This window comes from Helianthus annuus, chromosome 12 (genome assembly GCF_002127325.2).
Source record: "Helianthus annuus cultivar XRQ/B chromosome 12, HanXRQr2.0-SUNRISE, whole genome shotgun sequence".
Classification (NCBI taxonomy): domain Eukaryota; kingdom Viridiplantae; phylum Streptophyta; class Magnoliopsida; order Asterales; family Asteraceae; genus Helianthus; species Helianthus annuus.
The window spans coordinates 65,662,864-65,681,750 of NC_035444.2; the positions used below are offsets into that span (position 1 = coordinate 65,662,864).

The 18,887-nt window shown below is 41.7% G+C and overlaps 1 protein-coding gene across 1 annotated transcript; it reads right to left on the reverse strand.

The window, feature by feature from the left end:
* Positions 1-14,906: 14,906 nt before the first annotated feature.
* Positions 14,907-17,400, reverse strand: LOC110893028 (chorion class high-cysteine HCB protein 13-like). Its single transcript, XM_022140150.2, has 3 exons — positions 17,277-17,400; positions 17,014-17,129; positions 14,907-15,305 (listed from the first exon to the last, which is right to left on the reverse strand). The coding sequence occupies exons 1-3, from the start codon at positions 17,398-17,400 to the stop codon at positions 14,907-14,909; spliced, it is 639 nt and encodes a 212-aa protein (XP_021995842.2).
* Positions 17,401-18,887: the final 1,487 nt, after the last annotated feature.

Here is an 18,887-nt window from a genome sequence, read left to right on the forward strand (position 1 = left end):
CTATTCAATTTATATAATACGTCCCATACCGTACCTTAAATAGTAAACAAATTATTACAGATAACATCAAGTCAAATATTCTGTTCCGACAACTCAGATTTAAATATAAAAATTGTTCAAATGCTTCTAGAGACTCGATCTGCAAGATCTACAGACAACTATGCTCTAGACGCTTATTCTAAGCTCGCCTTCCTAACAGATAAGCATCCTAATTGCCTGTCAGATACGCTAAAATAAAGTCAATACATAAAATGTAAAGGTGAGCATACAAGTTTGATAATAGCATATAGAGTTCGAAATAGTTTACGCATAACCAGCACATACACAGAGGAAAACGAAGTATGTTAATTATCGACATGGATCTATCGATACCAATGACTGCGGATTGACTGCCCGAGGCAGTTCGCAATACATGATTACCACCGTAATCCATGCAAGTAATTGTCCTTAACAACCCCCGTGTGAACGGGTGCTGAGTCCAAACTATAGTACTATCATCGTTAAGGCAGGTAGATAGCATTCCACTTGTAAACATAACAACAAGCATTCATTTAGTCAAGTAATACATGCGGTAAAGGTTAGCACTTGAAATAATTGAGTAGTGTGTTCGATTATGATTTAGAATAAGGAACGTATGTAACACCCAAAAGTGCTAAAAGCAAAAAGGGATCGAGTATACTCACACTGATTGATGGATTGAAGGGAGAACTTGAGAGTAGGGTTAGCCTGAATAGTTCGATAGCATAACGATAAGCAACGCGTAAAACGTAAACAAGTGTTGGTGGGTCGGACAGCCTGGTCGATCGAACGGTAGGTCCGATCGGACGGCTTGATCGTTCGGTTAACCAGTCCGTTCGGACAGTCTGTCCGGTCGGTCAGTAGGCCGATCGGATGGATTGTTCGAGTGGCTTGTTTCTTCCTTTGAGAAGGATGTGTTTGTGTACGATGGCTTGACCTTTTGAGGTTTTCGTTGTAGTATTAGAAAACATTGAAGTATCCTTACCTTTCAGGTCGATCGATCGAACGGACCGTTCGATCGGCCGGCTTAACCGATCGGTTAGGTACTTAAACAACAAGTTCTTATCAGGGTGTCACCTGGTCGGACGGCTCGACCGATCGGGTGGCACTCCAACATGTTGAACAAGTTGAAAATCGATTAAGTGTTGAAGCATATTATCTCATGATCCGAAGAGTAATTCAAATCAGACCGTAGTCCGATCGAACAGCACTTCGTTCAATACTAGACTTCATGAATTTGTCAAAGTATGGGGCCATGTGCTACCCGATCGGTCACACCCCAACCGATGGCGGAATCATCGGGGCATGGCACTGAGCGAAACAGATTGTCCAGAAGTTTCCATAACAACTATCATCACTATTTAGTTTAAATAACACGTCCCATACCGTGTCCCAAATAATAAAACAAATTATTACAGATAACAACCAGTCAAATATTACTCCCTCCGTCCCATTTTAAGTGTCCACCTTTTACTTTTCAAGTCTTTGTCTTTCAACTTTGACCGTCGATATTTTTTTGTGTGTTACGTAACACTTGATATAAAATATATGAATGAATTGGATTTTAAATCTACTTTACAATGACATAAATTTTAACAACTACTATATAACATAAACAAAGATATTTACGATCAAAATTGAAAGAAAAAGACTTGAAAAGTCAAAGGTGGACACTTAAAATGGGACGGAGAGAGTATGTTCCGACAACTCAGATTTAAATGAAAACAAATAAATATTGTTTGTTTGTTCTAAAGACCCCTATTCTGTTGACTTCAGACAACTATTTGTTGGGGGGGGGGGGGGGGCTCTAGACCTTTATTCTAGCCTCGCTTTCCTAGCAAGCAAACATCTTAAACACCTGCCACATACGTTAAAATAAAGTCAATACATAAAATGTAAAGGTGAGCATACAAGTTTGATAATAGCATATACAGTTCGAAATAGTTTACGCATAACCAGCACGTACACAGAGGAAAACGAAGCATGTTAATTATCGACATGGATCTATCAATACCAACGACTGCGGGTTGACTGTCCGAGACAGTTCGCAATACATGATTACCACCTAATCCATGCAAGTAATTGTCCTTAACAACCCCCGTGTGAACGGGTGCTGAGTCCAAACTATAGTACTACGTCGTTAAGGCAGGTAGACAGCATTCCACGTGTAAACACAATCAACAGGCATTCATTTAGTCACGTAATACATGCATATTGGTTAGCGTTCAAATAGTTTGAGTAGTGTGATCGATTGTGTGTTGATATGAGTAACGTATGTAACACCCAAAAGTGCTAAAAGCAAAAAGGGATCGAGTATACTCATAGCGATTGATTGATGGATTGAAGGGAGCGCTTGAGAGTAGGGTTAGCCTGAACAGTTCGGACTTTCACGATAGGGATGCGCGAGTGCCTGAGTTGCTTGGTTTGGCGATCCATGATTTCGACAGGATTTTCCACGAAGTGTAGCGTTTCGTTGACCTGAAGATCGTCAAGAGGTACAATCAGAGCATGATCAGCTAGGCATTTTCGGAGGTTTGACACATGGAAAGTCGGGTGGACGTTACTAAGTTCCTCCGGTAGTTCGAGTTTGTAGGCGACTTTGCCGATCCTTTCCAGAATCTTAAAAGGTCCAACATATCGAGGCGCTAGCTTCCCTTTCTTGCCGAATCTGACCACACCCTTCCAAGGTGATACCTTTAGGAGTACGTAGTCGCCAACGTCAAATTCAAGGGGCTTGTGTCTTCTATCGGCGTAACTTTTCTGTCTATCCCTGGCTTTCGACAAGTTGTCTCGAATCTGGAGGATTTTGTCAGTCGTTTCTTGTAGTAAGTCGGGAGCGGTTAGTTGCGAATGACTTATCTCGTGCCATACAATAGGCGATCGACATCTTCTTCCATATAGAGCCTTGAATGGTGCCATTTGTATGCTGGCATGATAGCTGTTGTTGTACGAGAATTCAACTAACGGTAGGTATTTGTTCCAACTACCACCGAAGTCTATGACACACGCGCGGAGCATGTCTTCAAGAGTACGGATCGTTCTTTCAGTCTGTCCGTCGGTTTGAGGATGGAATGCAGTACTCAGGTTAAACGACGTACCAAGGGCCACTTGAAACGTTTCCCACAATCGCGAAGTAAACCGAGCATCACGGTCTGAAATGATGTCACGAGGCGTACCATGATTACAAATGATCTCGTCGGTGTAGATTCGGGCTAGTCGTTCCACCTTGTAGTCTTCCCGTATTGGCAAAAAGTGGGCTATTTGGTCAGACGACCAACTATAACCCAAATGCTGTCGTGACCTGATGGCGTGGGCGGAAGTTTGGTTATGAAATCCATAGCTATACTCCCCCACTTCCATATGGGGATTGGAGGTTGCTCGAGTAAGCCAGAAGGTCGCTGATGTTCAGCCTTAACTCTCGCACAAGTCAGGCAACTTCCAACATAGAGAGCAATATCCCGTTTCATTCCCGGCCACCAGTACTTGTAACGAAGGTCCTGGTACATTTTATCGGCACCGGTATGAATAGAATAGCGGGATTTGTGGGCTTCATTCATTATAATATTTCGCAAATCGGTCCGCTTAGGGATCCAAATTCGGTCCAGATAATAGAAAATCCCATATGCTTTGCTTACAAGCTGAGCTCCATCGTGATAAATCTTCTCTTTCTTCAAAGTGCGCTCGTTAAAACAAGCATGCTGGGCTTCGCGGATGAGAGCTTCGAGGTTGTGCTGGGCTTGGGTATTGTGAATACTGAGCAAATAACTCCGTCTGCTGAGTGCGTCGGCAACAACATTTGCCTTGCCCAGGTGATAACGAATCTCACAGTCGTAATCGTTAAGAAGTTCTACCCATCGGCGTTGACGCATGTTTAGTTCTTTCTAATTAAAGATGTGTTGTAAACTCCTGTGATCTGTGAAGATCGTACACTTGGTACCATACAGGCAGTGTCGCCAAATCTTCAATGCAAAAACAACTGCGCCTAGCTCGAGATCGTGGGTTGTATAGTTCTTCTCGTGGATTTTGAGCTGACGAGATGCGTAAGCTATAACCTTGTCCCGTTGCATGAGAACACAACCAAGACCAAGGTTGGAAGCATCACAATGGACAATGAATTCGTTGTTTCCGTCCGACAATGTGAGAACATGAGCATTGCAGAGCTTGCGCTTAAGGGTTTGAAAAGCAAATTCTTGTTCAGTTCCCCAAACAAAAGACCTTTCTTTATGGGTAAGAGCGGTAAGCGGGACATCGATCTTAGAGAATCCTTTGATAAATCGTCGATAATAGCCCGCTAGTCCGAGAAAGGAACGAACTTCGGACGGGTTCTTAGGCGTAATCCAGCTTTTAACTGCTTCAATCTTCGCGGGATCGACATGAATACCCTGACTATTCACGATGTGACCCAGAAACTGAACCTCCTCCAACCAGAATTCGTACTTGGAGAAATTGGCGTAGAGTTGGTTCCCCTGGAGTAACTCGAGAACCAAACGTAGATGTTGCGCATGTTCGGCTTTCGACTTTGAATAAATCAAGACATCGTCGATGAACACGATGACGAAACGGTCAAGATAAGGCTTACACACGCGATTCATCAGATCCATAAAAACCGCGGGCGCGTTGGTTAGACCAAAAGGCATGACAACGAACTCATAGTGGCCGTATCGAGTGCGAAAGGCGGTTTTGGGTATATCTTCCTCTTGTATGTGCAACTGATGGTAACCTGAGCGTAGATCGATCTTCGAGAAACACGATGCACCTTGTAGCTGATCAAACAAATCATCGATTCGAGGTAGAGGGTAACGGTTCTTGATGGCTAACTTATTCAACTCCCGATAATCGATGCACATCCTGAACGACCCATCCTTCTTTTTGACGAAAAGGACTGGTGCGCCCCAAGGAGAGGTGCTCGGGCGAATAAAGCCTTTTTCAAGTAACTCCTGGAGTTGGTTTGAGAGTTCCCTCATTTCGGATGGCGCGAGTCGATAAGGGGCTTTGGCAACAGGGTTAGCTTCCAGGAATAAGGTCGATACGAAAGTCGATATCACGACTTGGCGGAAGTCCAGGAAGATCGTTAGGGAACACCTGAGGAAATTCACGGACCACTGGAACGTCTTTGACTTCAACCTTCTTTTTCTTTTCCTTTTCCGCTACTACAATGTTGGCCAAGAGAGCGCTGTATTCCTTGCGGAGATACTTGCTAGCTTGGATACACGACATGAGCTTGAGACCTTTCGAAGCTGTTTCACCGTACACACATAATAGATCACCATTCGCGAGCGAGAATCAAATCATCTTTTCGAAGCACACAACTTCAGCATGGTTTTCGCGAAGAAAGTCCATGCCTACTATGACGTCAAAACTTCCGAGTTGCATCGGGATAAGATTGATAGGGAAGATGTGATTGTTGAGCTCAAGGGTACAATCACGAAGAACAGAGTTAACGGCGACGGTTCTTCCAGTAGCAACTTCAACTTTGAATGACGAGGGGAGATAAGAACGCTTACGACTAAGGAGCTTCTCGAATTCAAACGACACAAAGCAGTTATCGGCTCAAGTATCAAACAAACATGATGCATAAATACCATTCACAAGGAACGTACCATTAACCACGTTGTTGTCAGCCTGAGCTTGACGGGCCTTGATGTTAAAGGTTCTGGCACGGGCTGCTTGTTATTGCTACTGAGGCTGCTGCTGTTGCTGCTGCTGTTGGGGTTCTTGCTTCACAACCCGGTTCGGGCACATGTTTGCAAAGTGGTTAGGATCACCACATGCAAAGCAGACTCGAGCATTGACCGCGGGTGCTTGAGCTGCAGGTTGGCCTTGAGGGGCTGGGAGTAGAGCTTGATGAGCAGCGGCTTGAACTGGGGCTTGACGGGGACCATAGCGACAGTTCGCAGTGAAATGCCCGTATAGGTTGCAGTGGGCGCAAAAACGACAGGCGATTCCCACCGGGTGATGATATGAGCATGTCGGGCAGAGCGGGTGGGGACCTGTGTAAGCGCGCTTGGCTGGTGGCGCATTGATCACTAGAGCTTGTCGGTGGTGAGACTGCTGCTGAGCGTGTACGGCTTCCAGAGGGACAGCAGTCGCTGTCACAACACAGTTCTTGTTGCTGGAGCTGTTGTTGTTGTGCTTCTTCTTTCTTCTTGATGACTTGGAGGGTTGAGCAATGGTGGTGTCGACGGTCGATGTGGCGGTGGCTTGATGCAGAGACTTGGTATGCTTATCCCAGAAACCAGACTTTACCCGCTTGTTATTGATCTCAGCGGCAAGTAGGTAGGTTTCCTCGATAGATGCCGGCATGAACAAAGTCGGAAACACAATCTGGCAGAGCTCGAATATACTTCTTGATGGCCATGTCTGGCGTCTTGACTTGATCGGGACAGATAATGCTAAGCTGCTTAAAGCGAGCAGTTAGAGCAGCGTTGTCTCAATCCTTCTGCTTGATGTTCCAAAACTCGTCCTCCAGCTTTTGGCGTTCATGGGGAGGGCAGAATTCATCCATCATGATGGCCTTCAACTCCTCCCAAGTCAGCTCATAAGCTGCATCATTTCTGCGCTTGTTTCGTTCGGCCGTCCACCAGTCTAGAGCTCGGGACTGGAAGACGCCTGTAGCATTGAGGGTGCGGAGATTTTCAGGACAGCCGCTTTGGCGCAGAGTGACTTCAACTGAATCAAACCAGTGAAACATGGTGGTAGGGCCATCTTCTCCGGTAAACTCTTTAGGTCCGCATGCCTTGAACTGCTTGAAGCTGAAAGCAGCCTTGTTTGCATCCTTAGGAGTGTTTGTTCTCGATTCTTCAGACGATTTGCTGACATTTTCATACACCTCGCTCACGCCTTTAGCCACTTGCTTGGCGATGATAGCAGTGAGACGCTTGTCTCTCTTCTCTTGGCGAGTAAGATGGTGTCGGGATCCAGATGACATTGTCTTCAACAGACATCGTCACAGGACTCAACACAACATGATTGAATCTCACCTCACACGTCTACCACTAACTAAAGCTCAGGAATACGTCGAAACATATATCACATAACACATATGCACATAATCATATATTCACATAATCACAGAAGCACATAAGCACGTAGGCACATAGAGCACAGAGACACCTAAGCACAGAAGCACATACACATTTGATCACAGAAGCAGTTAATGTCACGTAATTCTCCTATTAAGCACATAGAGCATTCTGACTGCCTCAAGATCCTATCATTCAAAACTCGCGTGTCGTTCGAGTAGCATCGTATAATCGTATAGCATGCCGAGTCTTAGTATAGTATAGCGTATATCGTAGCATAATATTGTCTAGAATTGCAGCGACTTGTTAGCGTATTGAGGTAGAATAGCAATGCGAATCGTGTGTGTCGATCGATGTGGAAGAAAAAATCGAATAAACCTCAAAAAGTTTTAAACACATAAACAGTTAAACACATATAACACATAAAAACAACGAGTCATCAGATTCGGCGGCTGCGGCTCAGAATCGAAAACACATAGAAGTCGAGAGATAGATTGTCTGCGGCTACTAGACATTAACTACCCAAAGCGATTCGACTATTCACAATAGACTTGTCGTCACTTTTTAACTTTCGAGCTCGCGTTGCTGCCTCGATTCTTGGGCATTCAACACGTATTCCCTAGGTCATACTTATGAGTTCAGGTCGTTGGAGTCCGTCGAGGCTTTGGTGAGATAAGTAAAATCCGGAACAAGTTGTCAAGGTTATGGTTTCACCCCTAGCTTAGCAACTTCTTCCTTGTTTTAGTAAAATTGAGGAGATTATTCATCAAAATATGGATTTCACTCCTGATTTGGTATAATTCTCCTCGTTCGTTATTGAAAATAGTGAGGAAATCATTAATAAATCGATAAGATCAGTATTGACCAAGCAATTTAGTCGAGAGTTTGCGGTTTTCACACCCAATCCCGACTGAATCGCTTGATTCTTCTTGAAGGATGCAGTGATAGTGTAGAATAGCAGAATTTAGCGTATACGCTTGGTCTGTTGGTTCCTAACTATAGTCTAGGTCTCTAAGACAGCGACCCGGACTAGGTCGTGTCTAGCCTAATTCTCTATAGTTATGGCTCTGATACCAATCTGTCACACCCCAACCGATGGCGGAATCATCGGGGCATGGCACTGAGCGAAACAGATTGTCCAGAAGTTTCCATAACAACTATCATCACTATTTAGTTTAAATAACACGTCCCATACCGTGTCCCAAATAATAAAACAAATTATTACAAATAACAACGAGTCAAATATTCTGTTCCGACAACTCAGATTTAAATGAAAACAAATAAATATTGTTTGTTTGTTCTAAAGACCCCTATTCTGTTGACTTCAGACAACTATTTGTTTGGGGGGGGGGGGGGCTCTAGACCTTTATTCTAGCCTCGCTTTCCTAGCAAGCAAACATCTTAAACACCTGCCACATACGTTAAAATAAAGTCAATACATAAAATGTAAAGGTGAGTATACAAGTTTGATAATAGCATATAGAGTTCGAAATAGTTTACACATAACCAGCACGTACACAGAGGAAAACGAAGCATGTTAATTATCGACATGGATCTATCGATACCAATGACTGCGGGTTGACTGTCCGAGACAGTTCGCAATACATGATTACCACCGTAATCCATGCAAGTAATTGTCCTTAACAACCCCCGTGTGAACGGGTGCTGAGTCCAAACTATAGTACTACGTCGTTAAGGCAGGTAGACAGCATTCCACGTGTAAACACAATCAACAAGCATTCATTTAGTCACGTAATACATGCATATTGGTTAGCGTTCAAATAGTTTGAGTAGTGTGATCGATTGTGTGTTGATATGAGTAACGTATGTAACACCCAAAAGTGCTAAAAGCAAAAAGGGATCGAGTATACTCACAGCGATTGATTGATGGATTGAAGGGAGCGCTTGAGAGTAGGGTTAGCCTAAACAGTTCGATAGCATAACGACGAATACACGTAAAACGGAAACAAGTATTGATGGGTCGAACAGCCTGATCGATCGAACAGTAGGCTCGATCGGACGGGTTGTTCGTTTGGCTGGACAGTCCGTTCGGACAGTCTATTCGATCGGCCGGTAGGCTCGATCGGTTGGACTGTTCGAGTGGATTGTTTCTTCCTTTGAGTAGGATGTGTTTGTGTATGATGGCTTGACCTTTTGAAGTTTTCGGTGTAGTATTTGAGAACACTGAAGTGTTCTTACCTTTCAGGTCGATCGATCGAACGGTCCGTTCGATCGGCCGGCCTAACCGATCGGTTAGACACTTCAATAGTGAGTCCTCAGTTGGATGTCACCTGGTCGATCGAACAGCATGTTCGATCGGGTGGCACTCCGTACTACTACGAGCTGTAAATCGATTAAGTGTTGAAGCATAGTATCTCATGATCCGAAGAGTAATGTTATCAAACAGCTCGTTCGATCGGACATCACTTCGTTCAATACTATACTTCATGAAATTTGTCAAAGTGTGGGGCCATATGCTAGCCGATCGGCTGACCTGGTCGATCGGCTGACCTGGTCTATCGGCTGACATGTTCGATCGGTTAGGTTTGACAACGAGCTGAAACCAGGGAACCTTCGTTCTTACTTGTTTCTACTGCTCGGACAGGAATCACCTAAGTCCGGCCGGTGAACAGTTCGGGACGGCGGTTTAACGTTTAACCCGAAGTTGGTGAACCTCGTAGATAGAATCCAAATCTTGAACCACACAACCATTGGAATGATTAGTGAGTTGGCTCAAGCTCCGTTTCTACCGGTTTGAAGGCATTGAGTGTAAAAGAGTTGAAAGAAAGTTGGAAATCCTTCTTTCAATCCTTCATACCATGTAAATGTTCAGATCTGTGATAGATCTTAGCTTGTTTATGTGGAAATCGGTTAGATCCGAGCTATTCATGGTGGATTGAGGCCAAAACATGATGTTCTTGAAGAACACCATGATGACATCATCCTAGAATGATTAGATCTTGATGATATCACGGTTAGAAATCAAGATTTAAAAGATAGAAAGGTGTAGGAGTGTGTATTGATCAAGAAAGTACAAGATTTATGACGAAAACTTACCAGAATCGGAAGAAATCTGAGAAAAGATGAGGAGCACGAGCTGGTCGGTCAGAGAGTTTCCAAAAGTGGAAAGAATGACAATGACAGCCCTATTTATAGGCTCCAAAAGAGGAAAGGGCTGGCCGATCGGCCAGGCATCCCGATCGGACAGCCTGCTCGATCGGACAGTCCGTCCGATCGGCTGGGCTGTTCGATCGGCTGACAGCCTGATCGATCAACAGTCTGATTCGAGTGTTCGGTGCGACGATTTTCGATATTTCGATTTCGATTGAAGATGTTTCGAATACGATAGAGTTCCCTATTCAAATTACTTTCAGTCCCAACCACTATATCTAACATACAATCATCTATATTTCACACTATCCTTACGTTACCATTCGTCATAATTCGATTTCGATTGCATTCGATTTGAGTTTCGAGTTTCGATTTGAGTTTCGATTGATTCGATTGAATACCACACACAACATAAAGTAAGCACGCACAGGTAACACGTAAGGCACACACACAAGTAATATAACAACCAAAGTTCGCGTAATTCGAGATTCGAGTTCGATTGATGATTCGATTAGCTTGATTATTGATTGATTAACTTTATCGCATTGTTACTTTCTACCATTCACAGTCGTAAGTCGGTTCGCGTCGATTAAACATTCGATTACTTCGATTCTTGATTAACAACACTTACTCCACATAATACAAATAAGACATAAAATAGACTAGTTATAGTCAAAGAAGTCAAAGTTGACTTGGACTTTGACTTTGACATTCGAAAACACGGGGTGTTACACGATCGGTTGGCCTGGTCGATTGGCTGGCTTATCCGATCGGCTGGGCTGTCCGTTCGGACAGCCAGCCCGATCGGTCAGCTTTCTGACCTGGTCGGCCGGTTCGTCTAACACTAGGCTGTTTTGATTGTTTGACGTTATATCGAGGTACTTTGACACGAGTTGAACCACAGAACCCTCGTTCGTACTTGTTTCTCCTGCTCGGACATAAATCACCCAAATCCGGCCGGTGAGCTGTTTGGAACGGATTTTAACGCTTAACCCGAAGTTGGTGAATCTGGTGGATAGAACCCGAATCTTGAACCGCACAACTACTAGGATGATAAGTGAGTCGGTTCAAACTCCGTTTCTACCGGTTTGAGGGCATTGAGTGTAAAAGAGTTGGAAGAAAGTTGGAAAACATTCTCTCAATCCGTTTCACCATGTAAATGTTTAGATCTATGATAGATCTTTGCTTGTTTATGTGGAAATCGGCTAGATCCAAGTTATTCTTGGCGGATTGAAGCCAAAACATGAAGTTCTTTAAGAACACCATGATGACATCATCCTAGAACACTTGAATCTTGATGATTTCACGGTTAAAAAGTAAGATTTGAAAGATAGAAAGGTGTAGGAGTGTGTATAGATCAAGGAAGTACAAGATTTAGGATGAAATCTTACCGGAATCGGAAGGAATCTGAGAAAAGGAGGGGAGCACGAGCTGGTCGGTCAGAGGTTTCCAAAAGTAGAAAGTTTGAAAGTGACAAGGGGTATTTGTAGGCTACCAAAAGAGGAAAGGGGCTGGTCGATCGGTCAGGCACCCCGATCGGACAGCCTGTCCAATCGGACAGTAGTTCGATCGGCTGGGAGCCTGATCGTTCAGCTGCCTGATTCGAGTGTTCGGTGCGACGATTTTCGATATTTCGATTTCGATTGAGGACGATGCGTGTACGATAGAGTTTTCTATTCAAATTACTTTTAATCCCAACCACTATATCTAACATACAATCACCTATGTCTCGCGCTATCTTTTCGCCACCAATTATCATAATTCGATCTTGATTGAGTTCGATTGAGTTTCGAGTTTCGATTGATTACCACACATAACATAAAGTAAACACGCACAACTAACACATAAGACACACACATACATGTATACTAACACCAGAATTCGCGTAATTCGAGTCTCGAGTTCGATGATGATTAGATTAGCTTGATTATCGACTAATTGACTTTATCGCATTGTTACTTCCTATCATTCACAGTCGTTTAGCTTTTCGCATTGATTTGATCATTCGATTAGTTTGATTAATAACACTTACTCCACATAATACAACTAACGTAATCGCAAACATAAAGTAGACTAACTATGGTCAAAGGAGTCAATCTTGACTTTGACTTTGACATTTGGTAACACGGGGTGTTACAAGCTTGATTGTAAACCGAGCTGGCTCCAGTGGCGAAGCTTGAGATTTCCGACCGGAGGGGGGTGGTCGAAAACGTATATACCCAAAAATTTCTATAGAACCAGGGGGTCAAAAAATGTATATACCCAAAAATTTCTATACGAAAACCACATATATTACACTAAAGAGCGAAAAGTTCAGGGGGTCGCCCCCCTCCCCTTCTAACATGCGCCAATGGCTGGCTCGGCTCGGATTTGAAACTGAGCTGAAAATCTAAGCTCGGGTTCGGCTTTGTTTGGCGCGATTTTAAAGAGAAAAATTAATACGTATCTCTCAAAATTCATTAGTCTAAAATATTATTGAGTAGTTCAAAAGAACACATGGAAAATAAGTTCAACCTAATACGTTACAAACAAAAATCAAGCTCAACATAAAATAAGTTTTAAATTTCAATGAAATACAAATTAGGAGGTGTTTGTTTTTTCTTCAAACATCTTCAAGGGAGCTGATGTCTGCAGGCGCGCAGGCATTACCCTTGAAGATTGTTTATTTTTTTTTTTAAACAGATCTGAACTCAGCTTTTTCTCATATTAAAAAATAAGCTATGGATCCCTTCTTAAAACATCTTCACAAAAACCCTAATATACCCCTCCCTCATATACGCTTAAAACATTAGCCCTCTTCTCCTTGTCGTCACTCCTCCTCCTCATCCGACCAGTTTTACGGCGACCTCCCTCTTCTCCTCGCCGTCCGACGACCTTCCTCTTCTTCTCCGACCAGGTACCTCTCCTCCGACCAGTTTTTCGGCGAACTGCCCTTTTTCTCCTTGTCGTCCGACGACCTCCCTCCTCATCAGACCAGTTTTCTGGCGACCTCCCTCTTCTCCTCGCCGTCTGACGACCTCCCTCTTCTCCTCTGACCTCTCTCTTCTCCTTGCAGACAGTAAAAAACAAGCAGTCTTATATTTTCAGCTTGCAGAGCTTCAGACCACATCTTCAGTTGTAGACATGAAAACAGATGAAATCAGCTTGCAGACAATTTATGTTTGTAAAAACAAACAGCACCTTAGTTACTTAGCATGGTAATCAACCTTCAAATCTGCCATAACTATCAAATTGCAATCCAAATTACATGTAAATAATAATAACTTTTTTGTGATATGTTATAATGTATATAAAAATTAAATATATCATAAGTAAAATCATCCGAGCTTAGCCGAGCCGAGCTACCAAGCGAGCCAAACTGAGCCAATCTGGCTCGTTACGAAGTTACAAGCCGAACCGAGTCGGCTCAGTTTTAAACCGAGCTAAATCCGAGCGAGTTTCGAGCGAGCTCCGAACCACGAGCTTTTTGGACAACCATACTTTGACCCGTATTCATTACACCTCAAGCTAGAGGTTTGAAGGTCGACTATCTAAAGTTGTCATGTTTATTTTAGAAAGGTGTGAATTATTCGCGAGTGTCGGGAGGTCTAGCATACGTTGTCTTAACTGGGTCCGCGCTAGAAAGCCCCTTCGCACAATAGATCCCCAATTTAAACCCCTCAATGAGAAACTCCTATCACACAAACTCAAACTTGAGACTTGAAAGGGAAAACTCACTCAGACCCACTATAGGTGGAACTTAAAATATCGGTGGCTAGAGCACTGGTGAGTGGTGATGGTTCATCTAAAGTTGTCTTGTACTTTAGACAAAATTAAATCCGGGTTACACAATGATGCATCCACCTTTCAACGCATTCAGTGAGATCAAATGTGTATAATATCATACGAAACATCAACAACTTTCAATCTATCCTTTAGCTGAGCTTGAATTGATGATGCATATTGTAATATCTTTGGACTTCGTAGTTCAATTGTTGTTACTAACAACTGATCCTTAGCAATGGTGTCGAGAAACCCATTTCGAAGTTGTCCATATGTGTTAATTTCTCGTCTTAGAAACCAATTACATGTAGAGTTTAGTAAGTGATGATAGATCAAGCGAAACCACCGTTCATTGTAACTCCCAGATCAGTAGAATTGGTAATGTTATCGAGGCAGATATCATATTTAATCGCATGCCCAGAAAAAAAATTGTCATATTTTGGACTGCTATGCTAACTGCATATGTAGAAATAGACAGCTTAATTATGCGCGTAAGGTGTTTGATGAAATGCCTGAATGAAATGTTGCATCTCGAAATGCAATAAAGTTGTGGCCCCTGAGATGTGAGAACATAGTACGTCAATTCGGCCATGAATGGTTTTTTTCGGTTGCTTCATATAGATCTCTTCTTAATTACCATTCAACAATGTTTTTTTACATCTGTTTGGTGAATCACTAGATTGTGAATAGCTCAAAAAGGAAAGTAAGAAACTTGTTCATTTGACTTATCATACATGTGCATGTATCTTGAACTTTTTTTTGCTTGCAATTGGGGTTTTTTCATTCCAATCACCAGGGCAAATTACATAAGGATAGCAGGTAGACGAGCAACAAACTGCGCCGTCATCCCCAACAGAAACTTATTGTGTTCTACGAGAAGGACAACATATATATTTACATGTAAAACAATGGAAACAAGATAGGAAATTTTGACACAAGTTTTAAAGACACAATTCTGCACCCTTCATATACAAGAGACTGATCAAACCTTAATCAACCACCACAACCCCCTCCACAGCCACCGCCACCGCAGCCACCACCGCCACATCCCCCACCACCACATCCTCCACTATCCCCACCACCACCACCACATCCACCACCACCACCACCACTAGCACTAACAATTACAGCAGCTGTAGCTACAGAAGCTGCAGCTCCCGCTAGAATAACCATTCCTCCATCTTTTTCTGTTGTTTTGGTGGTTTTCTTACCTATTTCAAGGTCAGGATCGGTTCGGAGTGGTGGATGCTGGCGGATGGTTGGTTGTTTAGTGGTGTTTGGAACTTGGGTTTTCTTCTTTTTGCCATTATTGAAGACACAACACAAAACAATAACCGCTGCAGCGATAGAACCGCAGACTATGAGAACTATAGCATAGGCTTTCATCTTTCTCTATAACAGAATGTTGGGTTGTTATCCTATTTATAACATAAGGTTGCTTTGAGATTATCCTAAGGGTAGTTTTGTCAGTTGACTTATGCTATGTATTGCTAATATATGAGCCTACATGTTCCCCAAATATACCTGATAAAAGTCAATTATGGAAGAAGACTCTGTCAAAGAAGGGAAATGAAGGGGAAATGCATGGAAAATTTATTTGATTTTTGGCAATTGACTATTGTCAGCTCTCATACATTTCAGGGAAATTAAATTGCAAGACACAAGCCATTTAATGAATATATATGCCTTATGACAAAGCATATTATTTTTAATAAGGTTATAAAAAAAACATAAACATGTTAAACGGGTCAACCTGCAAAACTGCATGATCTCGACCTGTTTTTATCTAGAAGTGTTAGCGAGGTTCAACTTGAAACTACACGATCCACCCAAACACAACTAGCATTATTCTGCATTGACAGAAGGAATCAGCAAACAATTGATGTATAATCATTTGGCATATAACCTCAGAAGCTCAGCACAACTATACAATGGCTGCACCACCTGGTGGATTTTAGTTTTAAATTTTTAATTGAAGTTGGTTCTTATTTTAGTTGTGATATAAGCTGATCTATAGTTTTTGAAGGTGGAGATTTAGGGATCTGTTGATGATTATTGAGAGAATTGGTTCGGTGAGTGTTGTGATATAAGCTGATCTATAGAATTGGTTCGGTGAGTGTTGGAATGCGGCAAAGGCGTTTGACGAATATTGAGAGAATTGGTTCGGTTCGATCGTCGGATAATATCCCGGAACCAAGAAATGTGTTCCACCCGGCGCCGGTCCTCGACGCATGGGGGACGGACCCCATACCCACCAGCCTTAGGACTTCTAGATGATATGATCAGACCTTGGAAGAGTAAAGAACTAAACTAAAAACATAATCAGGCCTTAATACTGTTACATTTAAAACACTTTAATATTGTACAGGATAGAGACCAAATAACAAATTTTAATAAAAATTCTTGAAAAGCTAAAACGACTAGACGCCATGGAAGGTAAGTTTACTGACTTGCAGTTTACACACATGAGATACAATATTGATTAGATGTTGTTAAATGATTAAATGAACTCCTCAATCTACATGGAAGGTATGTTTACAGTTTACACAAATCAGCTCATGTTCTATTGATGAATCTTCCCTTTTGTTAGCTTGTTTTCCTCATGTTTATATATACTTTTACAATTAGGATCAAGTCTTATGTAGGACTAAAAGTCCTTTTGCGTCTCTTCAACTTCTCAAGAACATGTGTGTGATGAGGTATGAGTTCAAACTTCAACCCTCCATTCCAAATTTAGTACAATCCAGATTCTAAATACCCAATGTACTTCAACATTTGATATAAGGTTTTGTCGTTTAGGTTAAAGGTCATGACAGTTCTGAGTAACCGCCGGCAAGGGTATAAATACCCAATGTACTTCAACATTTGATGATATACAATTTTGTGTCTTTACTCTTTAGTATAAATTCTCTCTTTAATTGATACAATTGTATCCTGTGTAATTATACGTTCGTGAAGAACAAGACCACATATGCATGCATGCAATTATTTGAAACATTCATTGGCACATAACTTATTTGAATCACTAGATTGTAAATAGCTGCTAGAGCAATCAATAATCTGATACTGTGAAACATGCAACCGAGTTTACGGTTTATACAAGTTTCAAAAACTTCAAAAAGCTAGTAGGAAACTTGTTCATTTGACATATGATACATGTGCATGTAACTTGAACTTCAATCAATAGAAGAAGACTTATCAAGTCTGGTGCCTGTTCTGTAAAAAGGACAATATATCTTTATATTTACATGTAAAACAATGGAAATAAGAAGGGAAAAAAAAAACACATTTCACACAAGTTTTTAAGTCAACCATTCTACACCCTTCATATACAAGAGACTGATCAAATATATCTTAATCAACCTCCACAACCCCCTCCACAACCACCGCCACCGCATCCTCCACCGCCACAGCCGCCAACACCACTAGCGGTAACAATTACAGCAGCTGTAGCTACAGAAGCTGCAGCTCCAGCTAGAATAACCATTCCTCCATCTTTTTCTGTGGTTTTGGTGGTTTTCTTACCTAGTTGAAGGTCAGGATCGGTTCGGAGTGGTGGATGCAGGCGCGCTCTCTCCCTCTAGTTTTATCTCTATGTTTTTCCAAAAGCACGTTTGTGCGCTCTCTCCCTCTAGTTAAATTAATGAAAATTATCATGCCTAATCAAAGAGATATTATATACCGATTGCTTAACCGATTCTAAAATAGATAATCTGCCAATTGAAGTTTGTTCTTGTTTTAATTGTGATTTAGGGGCTGTTGGGTAGCCTCTTAATGACCATTCAGATGCTACCTTTTAGGGGGTGTTTGTTTTTCTTCAAACATCTTCAAGGGAGCTGATGTCTGCAGGCGCGCAGACATTACCCGTGAAGACTGTTTGTTTTTTTCTTTTAAACAGATCTGAAAATGGCTTTTTTCAGCTTAAAAAAAAAAAGCTATCCCCCCCTTTCTTCAAACATCTTCTGAACTCATAAACCCTCCTATTCATCATCATATTCACCATGTTTCCCTCAAATCAAAATCTCCATTCAAGAACAACAATAATAACCAACACCACTGCCGTAAGAACAACTCCTGTTCATCATCATCTTCACCTCAGTCGGCCACCACCACCGTCGTGGCTGCCATCAACCTTCAACATCATCGTCGATCATCCTCATCTGCGATCTCTCTCTCTCTCTCTTTCTCTCTATTCGATCTCTCCCTTTGTTTTGAATCATCGATTCTTCTCAAATGAGTTTCTCTAAATTCCCTTTCTTTCTCATCTAATTCCTCTAAAAATCTAATCTTGACTTCAATTTCATCATACCCACCAATCCTTTGAGCTTCTTCACTGCCATAAATGCAATAAAACTTCACCCTCCATTATAGGTTCCTTTCCTTTCATTTGTCTTACTCACTAGAAATGTAGTAACAATTAACCCTCTTGTTAGTTTCAATTTCTCTTCATTTTTCACTACTCATTTTGCTCCAAAAAGCCCTAATTTTTATGGGTTTTTTTTACAGGTGGTAGTTGTTGCTTGAATAGATATGTAGCTTTGCTCTTCAAAACCCATAATTTTGTTGTGTTTGGTTTCATTGAGTTGACCCAGAATGTTTCATTGGGTATGTGTGTATAGTGATTGTTTATGGATAGTTTGATCCTGAAAACAAAAATGTTGTGAGATCATACAGGCCAAGATAGAATTAAAACACCAGAGGTTAGAGTTTTCTAGTTAAATTATTATTCATTTAAATGTGTGTATTTGTGTACAAAATTGTATTATGATTTATGTTTATGTAATGGGTATGTGTATATGGTGATTGTGTATAGATCGTTTGATCCTGAAAACCATAATGTTGTGAGATCATATAGCCCAAAATAGAATTAGAAGTTAGAAGTTATCAATTTATAAAAACAAAGTTCATGTAGTATGTACAGACGGTATCAATTTATAAAAACAAACAGTCTTATATTTTCAGCTTGAAGAGCTT

What these genes read in the sequence shown, in the direction of transcription:
- LOC110893028 (XM_022140150.2), bottom strand. Translation starts at nt 17,400, where the DNA reads ATGGTTATTCTAGCTGGAGCTGCAGCTTCTGTAGCTACAGCTGCTGTA. An exon ending in TTGTGGAGGGGGTTGTGGAG is followed by an intron (nt 17,130 to 17,276) that starts GTTGATTAAGAT and finishes TCCTTTTTACAG; the next exon opens with AACAGGCACCAGACTTGATA. An exon ending in TTTTGAAGTTTTTGAAACTT is followed by an intron (nt 15,306 to 17,013) that starts GTATAAACCGTA and finishes ATTCTGTTATAG; the next exon opens with AGAAAGATGAAAGCCTATGC.